The sequence below is a fragment of the Hesperophylax consimilis genome, chromosome 11 (assembly GCF_061612785.1).
Source record: "Hesperophylax consimilis isolate HC1 chromosome 11, BYU_Hcon_1.0, whole genome shotgun sequence".
NCBI classification, from domain to species: domain Eukaryota; kingdom Metazoa; phylum Arthropoda; class Insecta; order Trichoptera; family Limnephilidae; genus Hesperophylax; species Hesperophylax consimilis.
This window is the reverse complement of record NC_142846.1, coordinates 34,216,033-34,236,052: the sequence shown is the minus strand read 5'-3', so window position 1 is coordinate 34,236,052 and position 20,020 is coordinate 34,216,033. Positions and strand designations below refer to the sequence as shown.

General features: G+C 37.0%; 2 protein-coding genes across 2 annotated transcripts in view; one reads left to right on the top strand and one right to left on the bottom strand.

The window, feature by feature from the left end:
* LOC149420085 (lysine-specific histone demethylase 1A-like) overlaps positions 1-8,647 on the bottom strand; it is a 30,642-nt gene extending 21,995 nt beyond the window's left edge. The window contains exons 1-4 of the mRNA XM_089636949.1: positions 8,573-8,647; positions 8,224-8,462; positions 7,945-8,134; positions 3,539-3,692 (exon numbers count right to left, since the gene is read on the bottom strand). Coding sequence (XP_089493075.1) covers positions 3,539-3,692; positions 7,945-8,134; positions 8,224-8,462; positions 8,573-8,596 — 607 coding nt within the window. The 5' untranslated portion in view covers positions 8,597-8,647. The remainder of the gene's footprint in view (positions 1-3,538; positions 3,693-7,944; positions 8,135-8,223; positions 8,463-8,572) is intronic.
* Positions 8,648-12,886: 4,239 nt separating this feature from the next.
* LOC149420084 (G patch domain-containing protein 4) lies at positions 12,887-18,022 on the top strand. Its single transcript, XM_089637162.1, has 5 exons — positions 12,887-12,898; positions 13,027-13,072; positions 13,164-13,315; positions 14,399-14,703; positions 15,647-18,022. The coding sequence occupies exons 1-5, from the start codon at positions 12,890-12,892 to the stop codon at positions 16,014-16,016; spliced, it is 882 nt and encodes a 293-aa protein (XP_089493288.1). The 5' UTR covers positions 12,887-12,889; the 3' UTR covers positions 16,017-18,022.
* Positions 18,023-20,020: the final 1,998 nt, after the last annotated feature.

The following is a 20,020-nucleotide window of genomic DNA, read 5'->3' as shown; positions in this document are numbered from 1 at the left end:
ACCCCGGGGTTAGTATTAGTTTAATTTAGTTAGGATTAGTTTAAACTTACTCTTCAAAATTTCAATTTTTTTTAACGTAATACACTATATATCCTCAAGAAAATCTGTTTAATCACGAACCGTAACTACTTGATGTAATAAAAAAAGAAAAACAAATATATGTTAATATCATAGTTTGCTTTAATCTCGATAAAAACAGAAGAAGAAAAAGTTTTTTTTTATGAATGAGATAAAACTTTACCCCAAACAACGTGTAAATATATTAATTAAAATCTAAATATAAACTTCACATTAGGAAAGAGGACAACGAACAAATAATTACATTGACTAAGTGTTACGGACGGACATGCACTTGAGCAAGACTTGGGAGCTGTACTCACAGAAACTTTAAAAAAACTTGGGTTTATTTGTAGTACGGGGTCAATTATTATTATTATTATTATGTAATGAGCAGGCAGCATTCTGCTGATGCGCTCATATCTGATTTTACAACAAGTTTGACAGTAATTGAGTTGTACTGGTATAATTATCCCCCGAAAACATTAAAACGGAAACAATATAAACTACTTTTTTAAAAGAAAGACATACATTCCCGGGTTTCGAATAACCTGGCAATATTTGAAAATCTCCTACTACCACCACAGTCAGCTGAAAATGTTGCTTGTGTTGTGATGGAGGACTTAGCCAGCCCAGGAATTGAACACACTACGCCGCGCCTGGGTGGGACCCAAACGCGATGTCAACTCGGCCACCGACCGGTCTAAAATATGACAGAGATCGCTCCAGTGGATAAGTAATAAAACGTAGTTTATAGGCAGTTTATAAAAAAAAAATTGTCTAAAGAAACAGATACATTTTTAAAACAGTAATAAATAAAGTACATTCTGGAATCGTTAATAAGTCGTTTTGAAATATTTAGCCGTGTTAAGTAATCAATAGTATCCGGAAACGCGGTGGCAAAACATGGAATTCCATAGCCGTTTTTAATTTATTAAAAATATTTATAAAATCAAAGACAAAACAATTAAATGTATTCTAATCAGGGTGTCGTTATAACAAAAGAACGCCGGCATGGATATATCGCGGCGCGGGCGGCCACGCAGCTGCATTATCTTAACAACGAAGTTTAGGTCTGATCAAATTCACAATAAAGTATTATTTTTTAACGAAATAAGTTTTAATACAGAGAATATCCAAATAAACCTTTTTTGTGTATAAAAACATATCGGCTTCTTTGTCTGGATGTGGTGTGAATTGATTTGTATTTTTTTATGAAACATTATTATGAAGCATCGAAGAATTATCAATATTTAAATAAAAAAATATTGAAGTGTTTTACGCTCTCCTCTAGCTGGTATTAGTATAACATGCACGTGTTCGGTTCTAGACAAACTGTGAAAAAAATCAGCTTCTCATTGGGTGGTCATGTAAAATGAATGTTATTCATTGATGTATTAATGTCTAATATTAGTCTACATGTTAGTCTGCTATTGTTACAATAATATTGAAATTTTGCCATTTTGCCGTGCTAAAAACACTTTATTCAACTTCTCGAAATTAGCTGTAGATTTGTAGTTTTGAATACCACACCAGAGTCCCAACTGCTCTCGTCTGGAGCCAGTGAGACTATGGCATCCTCAATTGGGGTTGTTGTGAGACTGAAGATATTGTGAACCTCGAAGGAGATGAGGAAGTTGGGAGAGTACTTGGCTCTTCAGATCTGGTTGCCAAACACTAATTGTAAAATAGTACAAATTAATTTTAGTAAAATTTATTTGAGCCCGCGACCTTCGGATTGCTAGTCGATAGCCTTACCCCTCGATAACGGAGGCCGTCATTTAGGAACGTTTTAAATTATGTTTTACATTTGAAAGTAGACGTTTATTACAATTTGGGAGGAGGGTATGTGCACCGCCGCCCCGGGAACCATTTATTGGATAACCTACACTTCTGCCATAGGTCTCCCCAAGTTGTTGGATATGTTTAGTGACTTATCAGGTGTGCCCGAGTTTATGGGGTGAGGTATGTGAGGGGCTTGGCGGCGGATGCGCCTGCCTAATAACTGCGTGGTGGGCCGGATCGATTAGTCCTCTTTCAACGCATCGCCTTGCAACGCAGTAGGAGAGTTGGATTCTTATGTATATCACTCAATCACACTGAACCCCAGATTACTACCCACCCATCATACCTATTTACTTCCCAGAACCCACTCTCCTTCCTTTCCTTCAAAATTCCCCCAACACAGCATTCACAAAGATGACATAGGCCCTGAGGGTTACGATTTTCCTCAGGGCCTCCTGAGTGGATATGTTGTAAAAAATATAAGAAATAAACAACAATCTCGCTAAACGTTGACGGTGACCTATGGTAGGGGTGTTGGTTATCTAATAAATGGTTCCCGGGGCGGCGGTACACATAATTGTAATAGTTGTCGAGGGCTCTGATGTACAGACATTATGGCTCCTGTTGATTGACGAACATATACTAAAACATCGTTGGTTGGAATCGTAGCTTGAAATGACTTTAGCCATGTTTAGAAATAAACAAATTAGAATAGATTTTTTAGCAATCATAATTTAAAATTTGTAAAATTTAATTCTCACCAATCTAATCGCCGCAATTTTAATAGGCACATATTATGGATATTACGCTTTGTTTCAACTTAATCATTATAAGAAACTTACGTCGGGAGAGATGGTAAAAGATACATTAAAATAAAATTTTATTCAATCAAAGTTCAAAATTTCTCTTATAAAATGACCCAGAAAAACCTCACCCTATGAACCCGAGCACCCCTGCTAAGTCACGAAACGTAGTAAATGATGTATTAAATTTACAATTTTTGTTTAATCAAGTTCAAAAGATTTTTTTAGCATGGATTTGACGTTTGCGAAAGTTCCATTTCAATATAAATACTCGTGAGGCAGTCTATCCTCTGTAAGTATAAAGTCATTTTCATAGAATATGGATGTACTAACAGGATCTAAAAAGTACGACAACGCGCGCGAAATTGGCGGTTAAGTTACAACGCATGCAAGCCGTCAAGTTTGTCAGAAATATATAGATCAACAAAATAAATCGTGTAAAATGTATATGCGACCGAAAAATGGGCGTGGCTTACAGCTAAATCTCGATGACACAAGTTGATCTGTAGGGATTTACATATGTATGCCAGCTTGGGTAATGGATCAACATATCCGGGGTGGATCAACAAATGCAAACGGATCAACAAATACCTGGCGTACCGTCGCGCGAGATCAACATAGTACGAGAGGGGATAAATATATATATATATATATATATTTGATGTTTATTATTATATTTCTGTATTATGTAAAATTTCGATTTGTATTATTATCTGTAAAAGCCCTACGGGCGTTCAGTTAATAAATTTTAAATAAAAAATGTATTTAAGCACCATGTTACAAAACTTGTGATTTCAGAGGAAATTTTGATTATGATCTATTAAATAAGAGAAAATTTGAAAGATTCTTTTTGGATGCCAGGTCTACTAGTAAATATGTATAAAGTAACTAACCTGCTCCAACGATGATAACTTTAGGAGAAGATTTCCCCTTCACCGGCGTCGGGATGGGAGTCAATCTCTTGTAGATGCCATAATTCACAAAGCCATGTCTTTCCAGGAAGCTGTGGACACGGGTCAACAATCCTGGATCACTATTATATGGAGCCTGGAAAAAGAAAAAACGTGTTTCAGTGCAATAATTGTGAAAACCACACTACATGTATGTTTACATCCTGGGTTATGAGTAACCTGACACCTCTGGTACCTCTCACCCCAGAAGATAGGTGGAAACTTGAGTGGCAAACGGCCAACGTGGGAAATGCCCATCTCATACAGGACCCCACCGAGAGACAGCCTGGGTTCTCACTGCCTCGCAAAACCTGGTCCGCCCTCAATAGGTTAAGGTGCTCCCATAGCCGCTGTGCCCACATGATGCACAGATGGGGCCTTAAAGAGTCGGCGATGTGTGAATGTGGTGCGGTGCAGACTACCGAACATGTGGTCAACGAATGCCCGCTCCATTCATTCCCCGGCGGGATTGATGAGGTTCACATGGCGACGCCTGAGGCCCTAATATGGCTCGCAGATCTAGATGTCCCCCTCTGACCCCCCACCATACGAAAGAAGAAGAAGTAACCTGACAATATCACTGACCCTATCATTGCAACAATACAGGATCTAACGCTGAACTCAATTCCATAATGAATCGCCTACATGTACTTGGTAATAAACATGTTTTGGATGAATCTATAAACATTGCTAGTTTATCCTCATACAAACACCACTTAATTAAAACTGTATGTCAGCGCTTCTCTGATTGAATATAACCAAATACAGTTTTAAAGTATTAGTTTATCCGGGATTTATTGTAAATTAATTGTTTATATATTTATATATACACATTGTTGCATTGTATTTATAATAACCATTTCTATTGTTCTCCTTTATGTATTTTGTATTTATATTATTTTTATCTATGTATATTCTGTATTTATAATAAGTAAAACAATTGTTTTCTTTTGTAAAAGCCGCTATAATCGGGGTTAATAAATAAATAAATAAATATTATGATTCCTCCTTAGCGAGTAGAGGATTGAACTGGGTGAGAACCTGATGCATTGTCTGATCAGCTAACAACCGGTAATGTACATCCTCTAGTCAATAAAAGCAGGGCCCATTATAAATTCTTCCTTGCATTTGGATTTACTTATATTTAGAGTAGTGGAAGCAAGGAACAAACTTCCACAACGTGTCATCGATGCCACTAATATAAATCTATTCAAAGTTCCATTGGATTCTTATATGGAGAGATATATTTTTAATTTTTAACTTGTTGTGAAATCAGATATGAGCGCATCAGCAGAATGACACCTGCTCATTAAATAATAATAAATGTCAACTGTGAACAAATACTGCAAATGTTTGGTGTGATTCCCGGTCTGCTCCTACTTTGAAAATACAACAAATTTGTAGCACCTATTTTCTTGTGTATTGTTTTCTTCTCTACAATTGTATATATCGTCGCATTAATTCGTAAACTGCGTAACTCCAAATTTTTCGAAAATACGTTTTTAATGCCATCTGGTGTTAAAATTAGACCCGCATCGACTAGTAAAACTCGAAAATTTAAAAAAAATTAACCTTTTAGGCTGATTTTAGTGTCACGCTCACCGTCAGCGCTCATAGATCAGCGCGTAGTTCGTCAGCGCTGAGGCTCAGCGTGGCTCGTTTCAGTATCGTACTGACCGCCTTACTGTACAGTCGAAGACCAAAATGCGGAGTGTATTAGTTATTATTGCTTTGCACTACCTATCCCAAAAAAATGAAAACCGCGACGACGAAGAATCTATGTTCATCCATTGATTGAGCAGAGAGCCGTTGCTGGAGACTTTGTCTTGTTATATGGCGAACCTCATCGATAACTCGACCTGTATCCACTTCGCGATTCGCCATGACTGTACACGCGATGACGTCTGCTCCGCTCGACACTAGAACGATCGCTGAAAGCAGAGGCGCTCGTGCGATCGTCAGCGCTGACAGCTACGCGGCGCCGACGCGCGACGCGTACGGCCGCGTAGCCATCAGCGCTGACCACCTTGCGCGCTGATAGCTACGCGTCATTCAAAAACGCTTCCTAGAAGTTCATATATATCGACCATCAGCGCCGACGGTGCGCGTGCGGTCAGCGTGACACTAAAATCAGCCTTAGATAAACACAAATTAGAAAACTGCGTAAAATTATGGTGCCATTTTTACTCGCGAATACTTCGTAACTCCTTAATTCAGTATTGGCCGGTGAGCCGTGCACGCTTGTTGTGTTTTTGACTGAGGAAATTTATTTACGGTGTAATAGTTTTACCGTGAAATTAACTGAGATAAGTTGATTAATCAATTTTGAAAATTTTATAACCTTAATTTTAATTGTGAAGTCACGAATAGTGTTTTGTATCTGTAGTCTAAACTGACGTCTTCTGCACCGTGTGACGCTCTGCCGTAGCTCTCTTGTTTTATGTGCCTCTGCGGTTTCGTAAATACCTAATAGGTCCTTGTTCTGTGATTATATCTTCTTCAAGGTCACCATCTCTTTGCAAGTGGATCTCCTCCTGATGCATATCCGGATCCGGTTCTTCACTGTCCTCTTCAAACAAACCCAAAATATTTACGGTGGAACGTGCGGCAATTCCATCTCGTCTCTCCTCAGACACAGTCCGTTCACTGTCAGGCATCTTCCGCGGGTCAAGCACATGTCTTGGTATGCCATCTACTTCGATGTTGTTGACTGAAGTAAGTCCTGTCACCCTTCCATGCACGATGTGCATCTCCCATCTACTGGTTCAACCGCAAGAAGATCGCCCACTTAGAGCTCAGTCAATACTTCCTCTTCTATATTCACTTGCGCAGAAGGGTGTCTCCACGAGTGTGAAGTGTGAACTATACTAGACAGCGCAATACCTCGATCATCCTGACTTTTTGCAGCCAAAGATTGTACCGAAACACTGCCTGCAGGGGATTGCTTCCACTTCTGGCTGCAGTTCTCTTTATTGTTTGATGATGTCGTTCAACTATACCGTTTCCAGCTGGTTGGTATGCCGCCCAAAATCTTTGACGAACATTCCATCTCTTACACTTATCTGTAACACTGTAGGAACAAAATGCAGTACCATTGTCCATGAGAACTACTTTGGGCGGGCCTCTTTCCCGAAACACTTCTTCCAAATGTCTGATAATCGAAGCTGCATTATCTGACTCGATTTCCCGCCACACGGCAAATCTACTTGGACCGCAATCGATAAATGTGAGTAAACATTTCCTACCGAAATGAGTAACATCAACTGCCAAGCGACTCCAGGTTGTCACAACATTAAGATTACCCGCTTCATGGGATGATGGTGGAGGGTCAATTGTCCTGCATTGTACGCAGGAACGCACGCATCTATCGACGTCCTTTCTTCTCGCCTCGGGATCGACCAGCCGGGCAAGATGAAGCGTTCACTTTACTCCAAAGTGATGCTGAGCATGAAGAGTTTCTACGCTTAAAGCACATGTTTGCTCACCAGTTCCACTTTCAAGTCTCTCCCACCTATCTTCGCACTCTGAGGAGTCTCTTTCACAACGTTTCCTGTCATGGCTACTCTTTGCCCGGGTCTTGCAAACCCTAGTAAGTACATCAGTTTTATTTCTACAGGACAACAAGGGTGATCGACAATGTCAGATCAAATTCTTCTACAATCTCCTTCATCAACTCCAAGCGTCACTTAACGATCATCTCTGACACGACTACTCCCGGTCAGTGTAGATCTCACCCAGCACAAAACCGTCGCCGAATCTGTAATGATCTCCAGAGTTTGAAGATTTCACTTGAGAGTCAGATTTAATCCCTTAAGGAAGGAAAAGTACCAGCATTTACAAGACTTAAAACAGACATTAGAAAAGGATTACCACTCCTTTAACGATAACCTTCCGCATCATTAAAATCATTAAAATGCATCTAAATAGACTGCCTCGACATACACATACATTGTTGTGTTTTATTTTGTAAATGTAAAATTCCTATCTCCCAAATTTTCCGCTAGGTTGTTCATAAAACTGTTCGCAGAAAAGTATGTATCTTTTGTAAAATGCGTATCTCCATTCTCGGTTTTTACGTAAACTTCGTAACTCCGATTTGAAATAGAAAGCCTTAACTTACCAAAGTTTAATGATTGAAAATAAATTTCCAAATATACCTATTATATGTTCGAAACATAAATAAAAAGAATAAGCCGTCTTTCATTTTTTTTCACTACGAGGTTTTTTGTGCCTCCTGTAAAATTTTACATTTGGGAGTTACGCATTCTACGAATTAATGCGATGATATGCAATGCAATTACAAAAACTAATAAGTGGTTTTTTTTTGCGCAATATTATGAAATATTTACCTCCATATTTTCCAGTCCATTTTCGGCTGTAAGCTGCAACTTTGGATTCTCAACCCACATTTTTAGTAGACGGTTCCTGATCTGGATAAAGACATGAAGAGTGGGCCCCGTCAAGTCGGGGAAGCAACCAGCTTCCAGAGAAGACAGACGGTCAAACGGTAACCTCGATTGAAACGCTGCGCCTTCAAGACTGAAACCATTTTAGGCGGGAAATATTAATAAATAAATACAAAAGATTGAAAGTCAAAAATTACTCTATTTAGAACAGTATTTATTTACCCTGACGGCATTTCTCTGAAGTTCACTTCTTCCGGTTCTTCCACCTTTTCTTCAGAAATTGGTTTTTCTTCTTTTTTGGAAGGGGGAACATCGCCGGAGGCATTATCCAATGATCCTCTGATGGAGATGGTTTCTTGAACGAGCAGCGGACTGCTTGACACATTTTTGCTTCTATCGGAATAATCTGATTCAGAATCCTCGGGGACCTTAAGCTTGTCTTCCATCTCTCGTCCATCAACCTATGAGACAAAATACAAACGAAATCCATATTATGTTCGTTGGCACAAATTTAGTTTTAATTTAAAATGATATAGGTAATATTGCAAATTAAAAAATAACTATCATTTACCTTAACCCTCTTTCTACGACTCATTTTCGCGATAAAAACAAACGGAAAGTCTGACAATCGAACACCGGCGCCGAAAACGCGAAATGACTGAAGTAAACAAAGATCGACTTACTTTATCTATGTATGTCAATTTGGGTCGTAGACAATTTTTATTTTTGCTCTGTGCCTGGCATGGATCAGTGATGGCAGGATCGAAACATGTTCATGATCGAAATATTTTTAGTTTTATCTCGTTTGTCAAGCAATCTGAGATATTTTTGACGTATCTCGGATTTTGAAATCGATGAATTCTGACCAACGATGTGACTGCTTTTATATCGAAGACGTTTCAAAACGATCGTCTCGGACTGTGTGATGATTTTTGACAGAATCGATTTGCCCATGACAGTGAATCGAAATATTTCGATAATCGAGTAAATCATCGATGATTCTTCGAATATGTCCATCACTAACATAGACCTAAAAAGCTCTAGACGAGCATTGGAGCTATCTTGTATGAAAGGCATTGAAGCCAAATCTATGGTGAGGGGAAATTGCCTGGCAGCCCTCTTGTAATACTGCTTTTGAACTGATTTGTATACAAAGTCGTGCTTTTTTAGTGTTGTTAATACCCCGTTCACGCAGAGCGATTTTAGTTGAACGACAATAATTGAACAAGATATCATTCAGACGTTTCAATTTAACTCATTCGTTCCCCGGCGTGATTGATAAGGTTCACATGGCGACGCCTGAGGCCCTAGAATGGCTCGCAGACCTAGATGTCCCCCTATGACTCCCCCCCACCATACGAAAGAAGAATTTTAATGATTTCGGACCTTTTACGGAACGAACTTTAGAATATGTGGGCTAAAAAATGGATTATAAGGATATAATTATAAGGCGTTAGAAGATACCGAAGGCTATCGCTATCAATTTCGGAAGAACAATTTGATGTAATGTTGTCTCAGATTCAAGAAAAATCCAAAAACAGGACACAGTTATGCGCGCGGCTATCCCGGCAAAAACTAAGTTACAAATTAAACTAAGATACCTGGCAACGGGGGATTCTTTTTCAAGTCTGGCTTATATGCACAGAGTTCCAATAAATACAATATCATTGTTTATAAAAGAAGTGTTAGTTGCAATAGTTGATGCTCTAAAATTTGTTATGAAGGTAAAACAATAATTATTTTTTGAAACATTCAGAGACGTGTTATTTAATAATATTAACTACTAAGTTAAAGTAACATTTCAAAAATAATATTATTAATTGCAGTGTCACCGGTATTCTTATTTTTGCTATCTTCTTGCTTCTGATCCCAAAGATAAGCATGGCTTTGGTATAGATCCGTAAATCTAAACATCATATCATTCGACAACTTAACACATTTTTATTGAAGTAGATGCCATGATGGTAGGTACTAGGTACGCAGAAATAAATCACTCAGGAGGGACGTCTAACATCTCCTTTCGACCGCAAGGAACTTAAACTCGAGAAGATCGAAAAAATAGGTTTTTTGGGAGAATTCCCAGTTTCCGGCTTAAACTACAAGTTTCCAGACACCGTGTATACAGAGTGTTAAGGGACGTACTTGAATTGATTAAACTAGTGATTTTTAACATTATTTGGGGTTAAAAACTTTTAAAGGTACTTTGCTCTCCAGTGACTTTTTTTTAAATTTTTCCATTTTTTTCATAAATATATATTTTTTAATTCTTCCATTTGTCTTCACTGGTCATTCACCGAATAACCGCCCTTACATTGACCCTAGCTATATAATACCAACTGATTTTGTACGTTTTTAGGTGAAAAAAAAAGTCACTGGAAACCAAAATTATATCAGGAATCACTGGTTAAGGTAAATCTAGTGCGTCCCTTAACAAGCTGTATATTTCTAATTTATTCTTAGTACTTCCTTGTTTCTTCGCTGTAAGTTCTATAAAAAACTATAAGCTGCCCCTCCCCTGACTTTGGAAGCTGGCGAGTGGCGACTATATGGCGACGCACTGAATGATAATACGCTATATATTTATTGTTATTAAGTTTGATTTGTAGAAATCCATTTTAATTTGATTTTTTTCTTTTACATATTCAATAATTTTTGTATTCAATTTACAATAAAAACAGTTTATATATTAACAAGTACTGCTGTGCAATTTTCTTTCACAACAAAACTTGTTTATAAAAATAAAAGTTGAAAAAAAAAATGATAATATTATTAGTGATGCCGCCGGGTACCCGGGTACCTGGTTCCGACCCGGTTCCCACAGGACCCTTCTGATTCTGATGGTTGTGAAGCGCCCTTTGTGGCAGCTGGACGCGTCATGCCGTCTCCAACCGCTTTGTGTTTTTTTAGTATTTTCAAGGGAAACGAGGCAACATCCCTTTGAAGTTATTTTAAAAATCAGTGAATCAACATTTTAAATTAACTTACCAATTAGTAATCAGAACTTAATAATAATGTGACTAGAGTGCAGTGTTTCAAAAATGAATAATCGAAAATTGTGCTAAAAATATTCTAAATTCGCTTAAGTTGAACTTGGGACGAGAATCAGTAACTGTAGGTACGCCAGATGTTTTCAATGTTATTCTTGGAAACTCTGAAAGCCCTAACAAGTGCCCAAGGTGATTTATTATCTCGTCCGCCGCCTTTTATTTCGGAACAATGCACCACTAACATAATCACCAGAAACAAGTGTACAAGGAGATGGAACGTCACAGCGGTGCTGCCAAGGTTTGTTATCTATGTGAGGATACTGTGACAGCGCTTAATTAGCAGCAGACACATACCTGGACGGATGACGAACCTCGTGCTGGCACTGTTGGTGGCGCGGTGCACTCTTTCGCTGCAGTAGCTGGTCCAGTTTCCTCACCACCTGGGATTCTTGCTGCAGAGTCTCCATCCTCTACCTTCGTCAAATGTCACAGCGGTGCTGCCAAGGTCTGGAATCCATGAGAGGACATTGTGTCAGCGCTCTATTAGCAGCAGACACATACCTGGAAGGATGACGAACCTCGTGCTGGCACTGTTGGTGGACGCGGTGGACTCTCTCGCTGCAGCAGCTGGTCCAGTTTCCTCACCACCTAGGATTCTTGCAGCAGATTCTCCATCTCCGTGTCACCTGTTTCTGTACTTCATTTTATTTAACTTAATTTCAATTTCAATTTGTAATATTTATATATTTTTTTGTAATATCTGAATTAACTGTACAGCGCCCCTGAGGTGATATTTCGCAAAAGCGGCGCTATAAAAATCATCCAATAAATAAATAAATAAATACAAGCCGGTTCTGACAACAAGAACCGGCTCTTATTTCAAGACGTGTAATTTTTTTGAATTGTTTATTTATGCTGTTCTATTTATTTACGACCTCTTGATATTTATTTTAACTGTAGACACAATAAAACAATGGTATAACGAGCTGTCTTGTATTTATTTGGTCGAAACTCCTTTAGAAAAATGTGGATATCGTAATATTTTCTTTTTTGTAAAAATCATCTCTCGGGTTAATTTTGAACATTCTTGTTAAAGTTCTTCCTGATAATAATATAAAACCAGTGTAGTTTTAGCAAATTACAAACATATATTCAACTTGACCTAAATTAACTACCTACCTAAGTTCAAGTTTAAAGAGAATTGACAGATTTTTGGTTATTCCCACGTAAATTACGCGTCACTTTGCAACCGCAAAAGACGATGGCTCGTCAAAAAGTGCTTAGTACCAACACTTTGGCATATCCTCCACAACGTATAAATGTTATTTATTTCATCGACAAACTTATTCATGATATTGATTAATGATTATCCTGTTTTATCTTATTATTTTGATGAAATATATATTTTTTAAATATCAACTCAACAGTTTTTTGTGTTTTTTTCAAAAGAAGCAGAAAAATGTCAGAATTCATCTTTTGTAGATAAGCACAACCATGTTTTGCAAATTTTCTTCAGTATTCTTTTTTTCATTTATTATAATTTCTTGTTGCTTTTTTAAAAAAATTAAAATTTCAAGTCATTTTGGGTTTTATCGTCTAAGATTAACAAGTTTTACTGACAACTCTCTTGAGAAAATTAGCTGTAAAAGTCAGATGAACCTTGCCCTAATGAAACATTTCCATTAAATGGCTTTGAGTTTCTATACTTTGTCTATCACCACCGCTCCGTAGGCTGTATCCGTGGTTAAGTAGTGTACAAGCTTTTTCATACAAAAAGCCCGAAGATATCGATCATATCGATCTAGTGAGTGGTTTATATATGGTGGTTTGTTTATGGTCAGATGTCACATGTGTCATGTGTCACACGTGTCACACGGAGTGGTATATTTATGGTCACACGGATGTCAGATGTCAGTTTAGTAAATAGAGTAAATATATCTCGCAATTAATACAAATTCATATTTTATAGATATTCTTTTATGTTGGTAACTTTCGGAAGACCTTGCGTTGGGTTACTTTTATTCTTGAAATATTTTAGATGGATTTCGCTAGAAAACAACTTGAAAAATATGGTTGGTCAGAAGGTAAACTTAATTAAGGTTAAAATTTAAAAAAAAATGAAAACTACTTCGCTCTTGTTATATCAGTATTCATGCCATTATATTTATTTTGCAGGAAAAGGTTTGGGAAAGTCTGAAGATGGCATTGTGCAGGCTTTGAAACCCAAACCGAAACATGGATCGCATGGCATTGGACATGATATTGCTGAAGAATTTACCAACCACTGGTGGCAAAAACTGTACAATAAGGCTGCAGAAAATATTGAGGTATCCACTCAATCGTTTTATTACATGTTTTAATCCCATATAACCCCACTTCTAATAACTTGGATCGACTTCATTAGCTTCGATGCCCTGAAAGAGTAGAGTTAGACAGTTTACTCTAATGTCGGCAGATCGAGATGTTACTAATTGTCTAATCGAACTTTCTAGGTCAAATCAAGCCGTTTTCTATGATCACTTTTTTCATGTAACTGGCCCTCTCATTTGGAATAACCTTCCCTCAGCGTTTACTAATATCCATAATTTGGCTGAATTTAAACGGGCTTTAAAAAAATAATTTTAAAATCCTACTGTTCATAAAATTTGACTTATTTTCAATATATTGTAATAAGCCACATTCTCAATCTTCCGGAAAATGTTTGATTTCAGTTTTCTCCCTATTGAAACTTTTTACGTTTAATGTCTACTCAGAGTGTTCTTATTTCTGAACACAAACTGCCTCCTGTTTTATATTATATTTTTGTTTTAATGTTCTTGTTTTATCCTGTGCTATAATAGCATTGCCATTGTTAATTATTCATTCTCTTATCATTACTTCGTATGTACTGAACATTTTTAATGTCATGTCATTGTTTTGAACATACTGTAGATTTTGTTGTATTATATTATTTGATGAATATTATGTAAGGAGCACTGTAGGAGTTATTTTAAGAATATAATCACTGAATACTAAATTTTTACTTTAAATTTATTATAGTTTAGCGCACTTGAAGTGAAATAACCCAAAATTGCGCTATATAAATGTTATGTTATATTATCAAGATAGTGAGACTAGAAGCCAATATTATATCTTGAGTTTGATTTTAATGCAATATCAGCCAAGCCGGCCCTGAGCCAAATGGCGCCCAGTGGATGCCTAGGTAGGTGATAACTATGATCAATCATATTCAGATGATTTGAATTTATTTGCAGCACCTTGGCAATTCGGTGCCTGGAGCGGACTGCTCTAATTGCCCCCGCATAGGGCCAACTCTGATGTCAGCCGTGCATACAAAACAAACTTCAAACTCTGCCCAAATAATCAACTTTCAATGTCTATTTGTTCAATAGTATTGTCGTTCATTTCAGATAAAGAAAAAAGAAAACGGTGAAGTGGATTTGATACTGACAAAAAATGAAGGAATCTTAGAAATATCAACACAAAAATTTGTCAAGGAAAAGAATAGAAAACTTGATTCCAAAGCAAAAACGCAATATTCTGCACATTTTACCAAGAGGGCAACGCTCACCAACGGCACGATGGAAGTCACAGAAGAAGGGAACATTGTCTGCAATTCAAGTACTGATGAAGAGAGTCAGGAAAGTAACAAGTTGCCCCAGAAACTCACGGATGAAGAATTATTTGCTGCTTGCGGAGGTAGAACGGCACACAAGTAAGAACTTTCAACAAAAATAAAAAATTATTCCACATATGTAAATATTACAGGCAGTAGGTAAAGTTGTTAAAGAATAAAATCTCTTCTGCAAATTTTTGCTTTTCAAACCCATTTTTAAAGGCGATGAAGAATATTTTATACAGAAATACAGTTGAACTTGATTATAACAATCATGACTGAGATGAGCAATTACCCAATGATATTTTAGTTCAGGCTAATCTTCATATGATTGTTGGCTATTATAACGAGGATGATTCACTGATATACTGTACAAATAATTTTTCAGTAAATAGATTGTTGGACAGAAAAAAACCCAATTCTCTAGGTAAATAATAACAAACCAAGATGGCGGCATTTTATTAAATTCTGTTAGGGACAAATTCATATTTTTATGGCACTACCTGTGTAAGATGTCGGCTATCGGCCATCCACTGGGCACTTTGTAAAATCTATAAAAGCATATTTCTTTTAAAAAGTAATTCTCATAGAATAAAGAACAACAGAAAAGGCGCATTGTGGGCGTGTTTCGTGATGCAAATATTTGCCTAATCGAGGTTAAAATTTCCAGTACAAACTGTGTTTAAAAAATTCAAATGGGATGGGGATCTACAACACCAGGGAGCGCTGGGCTATCGGGCTAAATGCAACATCTGTTTCCATTCAAATTTGTATGGAAGGCACTTCTAGTGTTATTCTTTATTAAACATTTATTAGCGAATATGTTGATAGTAGGAGTAGGTAGATACATATGATTTAAAAAAAAAAACATTTTTGATAGAATGAGTAATAACCAAGTTTGACTATAGATGGATGCTTGAAAATAGGCGGAATAGGGTGTTGGAGCCGTGTGCATTCACTAAATGTATTAATAAATTACATTATTATTAATTAGTTACAAAATGAATTGCCAATTCTAATAATTGTTTGTTTTGATTTTCAGGGGTGCCAGACACGGACTCCAATTAAATGGCAAGTTGGCTCGGATGCAGGAGCATGAAGAAAATATCTTGAAAATCTTAAAAGCAAAAAATAAAGGTCTGGCTTCTACTTACGATAAGCATGACTCCACTTACAAAGAAGGAGAAAATTTACAAAAGACAAAGAGTACAAAAACCAAGACAGAACCAAGCAGACATATCAATCATGATTCCAATGAATGGGAAATATCTAAAGAATTACCCCGTGACTTGAAAAGAAAACAAAGTCCTGTAAAAGCAAAAAAATGTGATTTTCCTGCCATTGATGCCCAGCCCACAGAAGTTAATGTTAAGAAAAGTAAAAACAAGAGAAAGAAACAAAGATTTTTATGAGCAAATTAAATGTTTGCGTGGTGGAATTTTTTTACTATTCGACTGAGCGTAGCGAAATCCTGTTTTTACTTGACCGTTTTGCATTTGGTCTGTCTATAAATTTGTTTGTGCGTTTCAGTTCTGTTTTTGAAAATCTGCTGAATTCACTTTATTATTCAAGCAAGCCTTACTTTGACTATAAGGCTATCAATTTTGGGTAGCTAACTCTGACTTATGGTTCAGTAAAGATTCTTTTTTGAAACCTGAAATTGTTGTTTAATAATTTTTTTTATTTTATTACTCATCAACGCCATTTCGGCAATACAATGGACTTTTACATATATTTTTACAGTTTACATGATTTAGTGCCTACAAAGAACAAAAAAGGTTTAGATAACAACAAAAAAAAATACTAAAATAATTTGATAAATTAAATATTTTTTTACTTTGTTAAAGCGATTTATTTGAGTTATATAGGTTGACCGGTTTCGGTTACGCTCAACCTTCTTCAGTACAATGGAAATATAAACTAAATTATACACAGTTTAACATTAACGTTTTTTACATTAAATCAACAACGGCTATGAATCTGATTTAATTGATAAAATCCTCTCAAAAAAACTTCACCGAATTGAAAAAATTATATTCTTTATTCCTCCATCATTGTAAATCCTCCATATTACGTTTCAAAATAACACGTAATCCTCTACAAGTAACACAAATATGGATAGTTAAATAATTACACATGATTTTTAAATCTGACTTTTCCTTAAAACTGAATTATATCAAAACTATGCTCGTCTGGGTTGGATCCAGTTTGCAGAACTACATCCAAATATAAGTGCATGTATGTGGTAGTTAGTACCGGAATGATTTTTGCCAAATAATGTGTTTAGTCCAGGGCTTTTTAGGTCCATGGACCATGATTGAACAAGGTTCAAAGGATAGTCAGAACCATAAATAAACCGGTCAGAACCTTGTAAAAAATAAATTAAAATTAAAAGTGTCTGATGTAATGTGCCTAGTAAACGTTGGCCCAATGCATGCGGTGGCCGCCAATGTTAGCCGGTCAACTCGATTATTGTCGGTTTTCATGCATACATCAAAGGATGTTGGCCGCATGATGATACGTACTGAAGAGTTCGCAATACGCATTCAGCGAAGACAGTAGTGTTGATTACTGCGTGAGTGATTATTTCCGTTTACGATGATTTCCACATCCATCTAGAGTTTCAGGCATCATAAAAAATAATTTTTTTATTACATTCTCAAACTCACTTAAGAAGTTCCCACTTAAGACGTTTTCTCTCGCGTTAGGGCAATTTTAGAGCGAGATAGATACACCGTATTCAACACAAAGGAGAAACACAAACAGGCAGAAAAATTATTTATGATGAATTCTCGGTTCCAGAATTTTACCGTATAAGTTGTTGGACAACGAAGTGAGTAAACATAAAAATGAAAATAATACAAATATTTTACACTTTTATTGATATTTTATTTATTTTATTATCAAAGAGATAACAGGATTATAAAGATACATATATTCAAGGTAACATTAGATAAATAAAAACAATAATAGAAAAAATGTATAATGGCACAGTAATAAGGAGACAATAATAGTAGGTATATTTATGTTGGATATAACCTGCCTCACTACAAAAAGTACGAGAATGTACATGGAAAATAAAATATCACTGATCTTTGTGTTTTCTCATAATAAAACTTGCAGAAATATTTTTGGTGTTGTAACTTTTTTTTCTTATGAAACTTTTCACTATATTTTATTCACGTTTATTTATGCCTGCCGTGTTGCAGATAATGGTGAATTTTCACTGTGACCATGAATTATATGCTTTTATTTATTATTTTTTGGTGATAATTATTTTTAATTTTTCGTCGCCAAATGTTAAATTTGTTCGAAACTGTTTTCCCCTCCCCTTAACAGCCCCTCCTATAGTATTTTGTCTCCCTCTTTTCTATTTGTATCTCTTTCGGCCACCAATATGATGTCTTCTTCTCTATTTGTCTCTTTCTCTCATTGTATTTTTTTTTGTTTATACTATAGTCCAGTCAAGTTAAACATGAAAAGGGGGTTGTGCTTGCAAAAGGTCCAGTCATTCTGAATTTTTTATATGTTGTTAGGACCTAAACCAGTATTAAAAAAAAAAATTTGCAACTTCGAAAGTGCTGTGCGAGCGGCGGTGGACCTAAAAAACCAGGAAATTTTCGGATTTTTTTCAGTTTTTGCTCAATATCTCAGTAAAGGAAGGGTCTGACCGGTGTAGTTTGTATAGATACTTTTAAAGTAGACTAAATTTGCTATAATTTGAAACCAAAACAAGCTATATAAAGCCATTGGTTTTCAAGATACAGTTCTTCAAAAATAGGCAATTTTTTCCAAAAAGTGAAATTTTTTCGAAACGGTCACTTATTTTGTAAAATAATTTCTAAAATACGCATCTCACGTCAAATATTGTATGAAATAAAGTTGTTGTAAATTTAATTAGCTTTCATTTGAAACTAAATTAATATCTGTAGACTTAACGGTTCTCTCAAAAATGGCAGATAACCAAAAAACAGTCATAAGTGGATTTTGGGTGAAATGCAAATAAACTGTTCTCACGTCTTTATATGGTTTTATTTATCAAACAGTTAACAGATTTTTGATGAAAAAAAGAAAAGATATTACATCTATCGGGAATTACGTCATCTTCAAACATTGTTTTATATACCTACATACCAAAATGCTTGTACAAACATCATGGTACCTACTATAAGGACAAATTACATGTACACAAAAAATAAAACTAATATAAATCATGTAGGTATTGTGTCTTGGTTGCCAAATCATGTCTTTCTTTTTATCGTAGCTGGGAGAGGCGCCCAGTCTGTAGTCGGGTCATCTTCATCGTCCGAGCATTTCAGCTCCACATCCGGGACGTTAATGCAAAATTTGCCACCGCATGACTGACAGAGGACTGAGCAGTGGAGCCCAGCCTTTCTACACGAGCAGCTCCCAGAGCATCCTTTATTGCATTTACACGAAATTTTTCGCAAAAGGGCAGGAGGTGCGGGATCCATCGTGGTGGGAATGGGGGTGAGTCCTTGAGAAGACAGCTTCCACCCCCATTCAGTGGGATTCAAGTTGACTCCCCGCCACTTCTGCACTTGGAGGTAGCACCTTGCTGCATGGTGGCCTGCAGCATCTTCCGTCGGTGGCAAACGGGCGAGGTTTATGTTTGTTGAAGTGACAAACGTCTTATACCTCAGGAAATCCAAAGTATCCCTCGCGATGTCACCCCCATATAGAGCCACGAAGCACTTGATGCCTGCTTCACTCACGGCTTGTGGGGTAGAGTCTGGCCGAAGGAAGACCTCCACTTGCTCAGCAAGTGGTTCACTCTTGCTCAGAAGTGTGCTGATGTTGGTCTTTCCTTGGCCAAACGGTGCTGAGGTGGTATCGTACCCGGCAAACGTGTGCGTAAATAGTACCGTTCCTGGTAATTGTCGGGAGTCCTGGTTGTTGTAGGAGGTCGTAGAGTAGTGAAAGCAACCAGCTTCACCCTTCGTGCTCTTCTGAAGATAGACGTTTGTCTCTTCAACGCCTAAACCATTGAGAAGAACGAGCAGGTCGACATCTTCTCCCACTATGACGACCCGATCGGCATCTGCTCTTTTTGATAACGCCATCATGACGATCTCTCGATCAGCATCTTCTTCGGCAACAGCCACTTCTACTCCCCCCTTCTGAAAGGCGTCACAGAGAAGAGTTATAAGGCGTCTCTTATTGTTTTCATTGCCCAATAAATGCTCTTGAGCAATTTGAATTACTGTGGATTCATCGAAAGTCAATTCGTAGCTGGAATGAGCTGCGTAGCGCCGGAGTCGTTCCGCTGTTTTGGTGTTTTTTTTGGTAGCATCTTCGGGGTAGCCGTAAAAAACGATGGAGACGTTCTTCCCAAAGTGGTTTCGGACGTAGGTGGTATAACGCGCCAAAAGTGCTCGAACCGTGCTCTTCCGCT

What these genes read in the sequence shown, in the direction of transcription:
- LOC149420084 (XM_089637162.1), top strand. An exon ending in AAAATATGGTTGGTCAGAAG is followed by an intron (nt 13,073 to 13,163) that starts GTAAACTTAATT and finishes TTTATTTTGCAG; the next exon opens with GAAAAGGTTTGGGAAAGTCT. An exon ending in GGAGGTAGAACGGCACACAA is followed by an intron (nt 14,704 to 15,646) that starts GTAAGAACTTTC and finishes TTTGATTTTCAG; the next exon opens with GGGTGCCAGACACGGACTCC.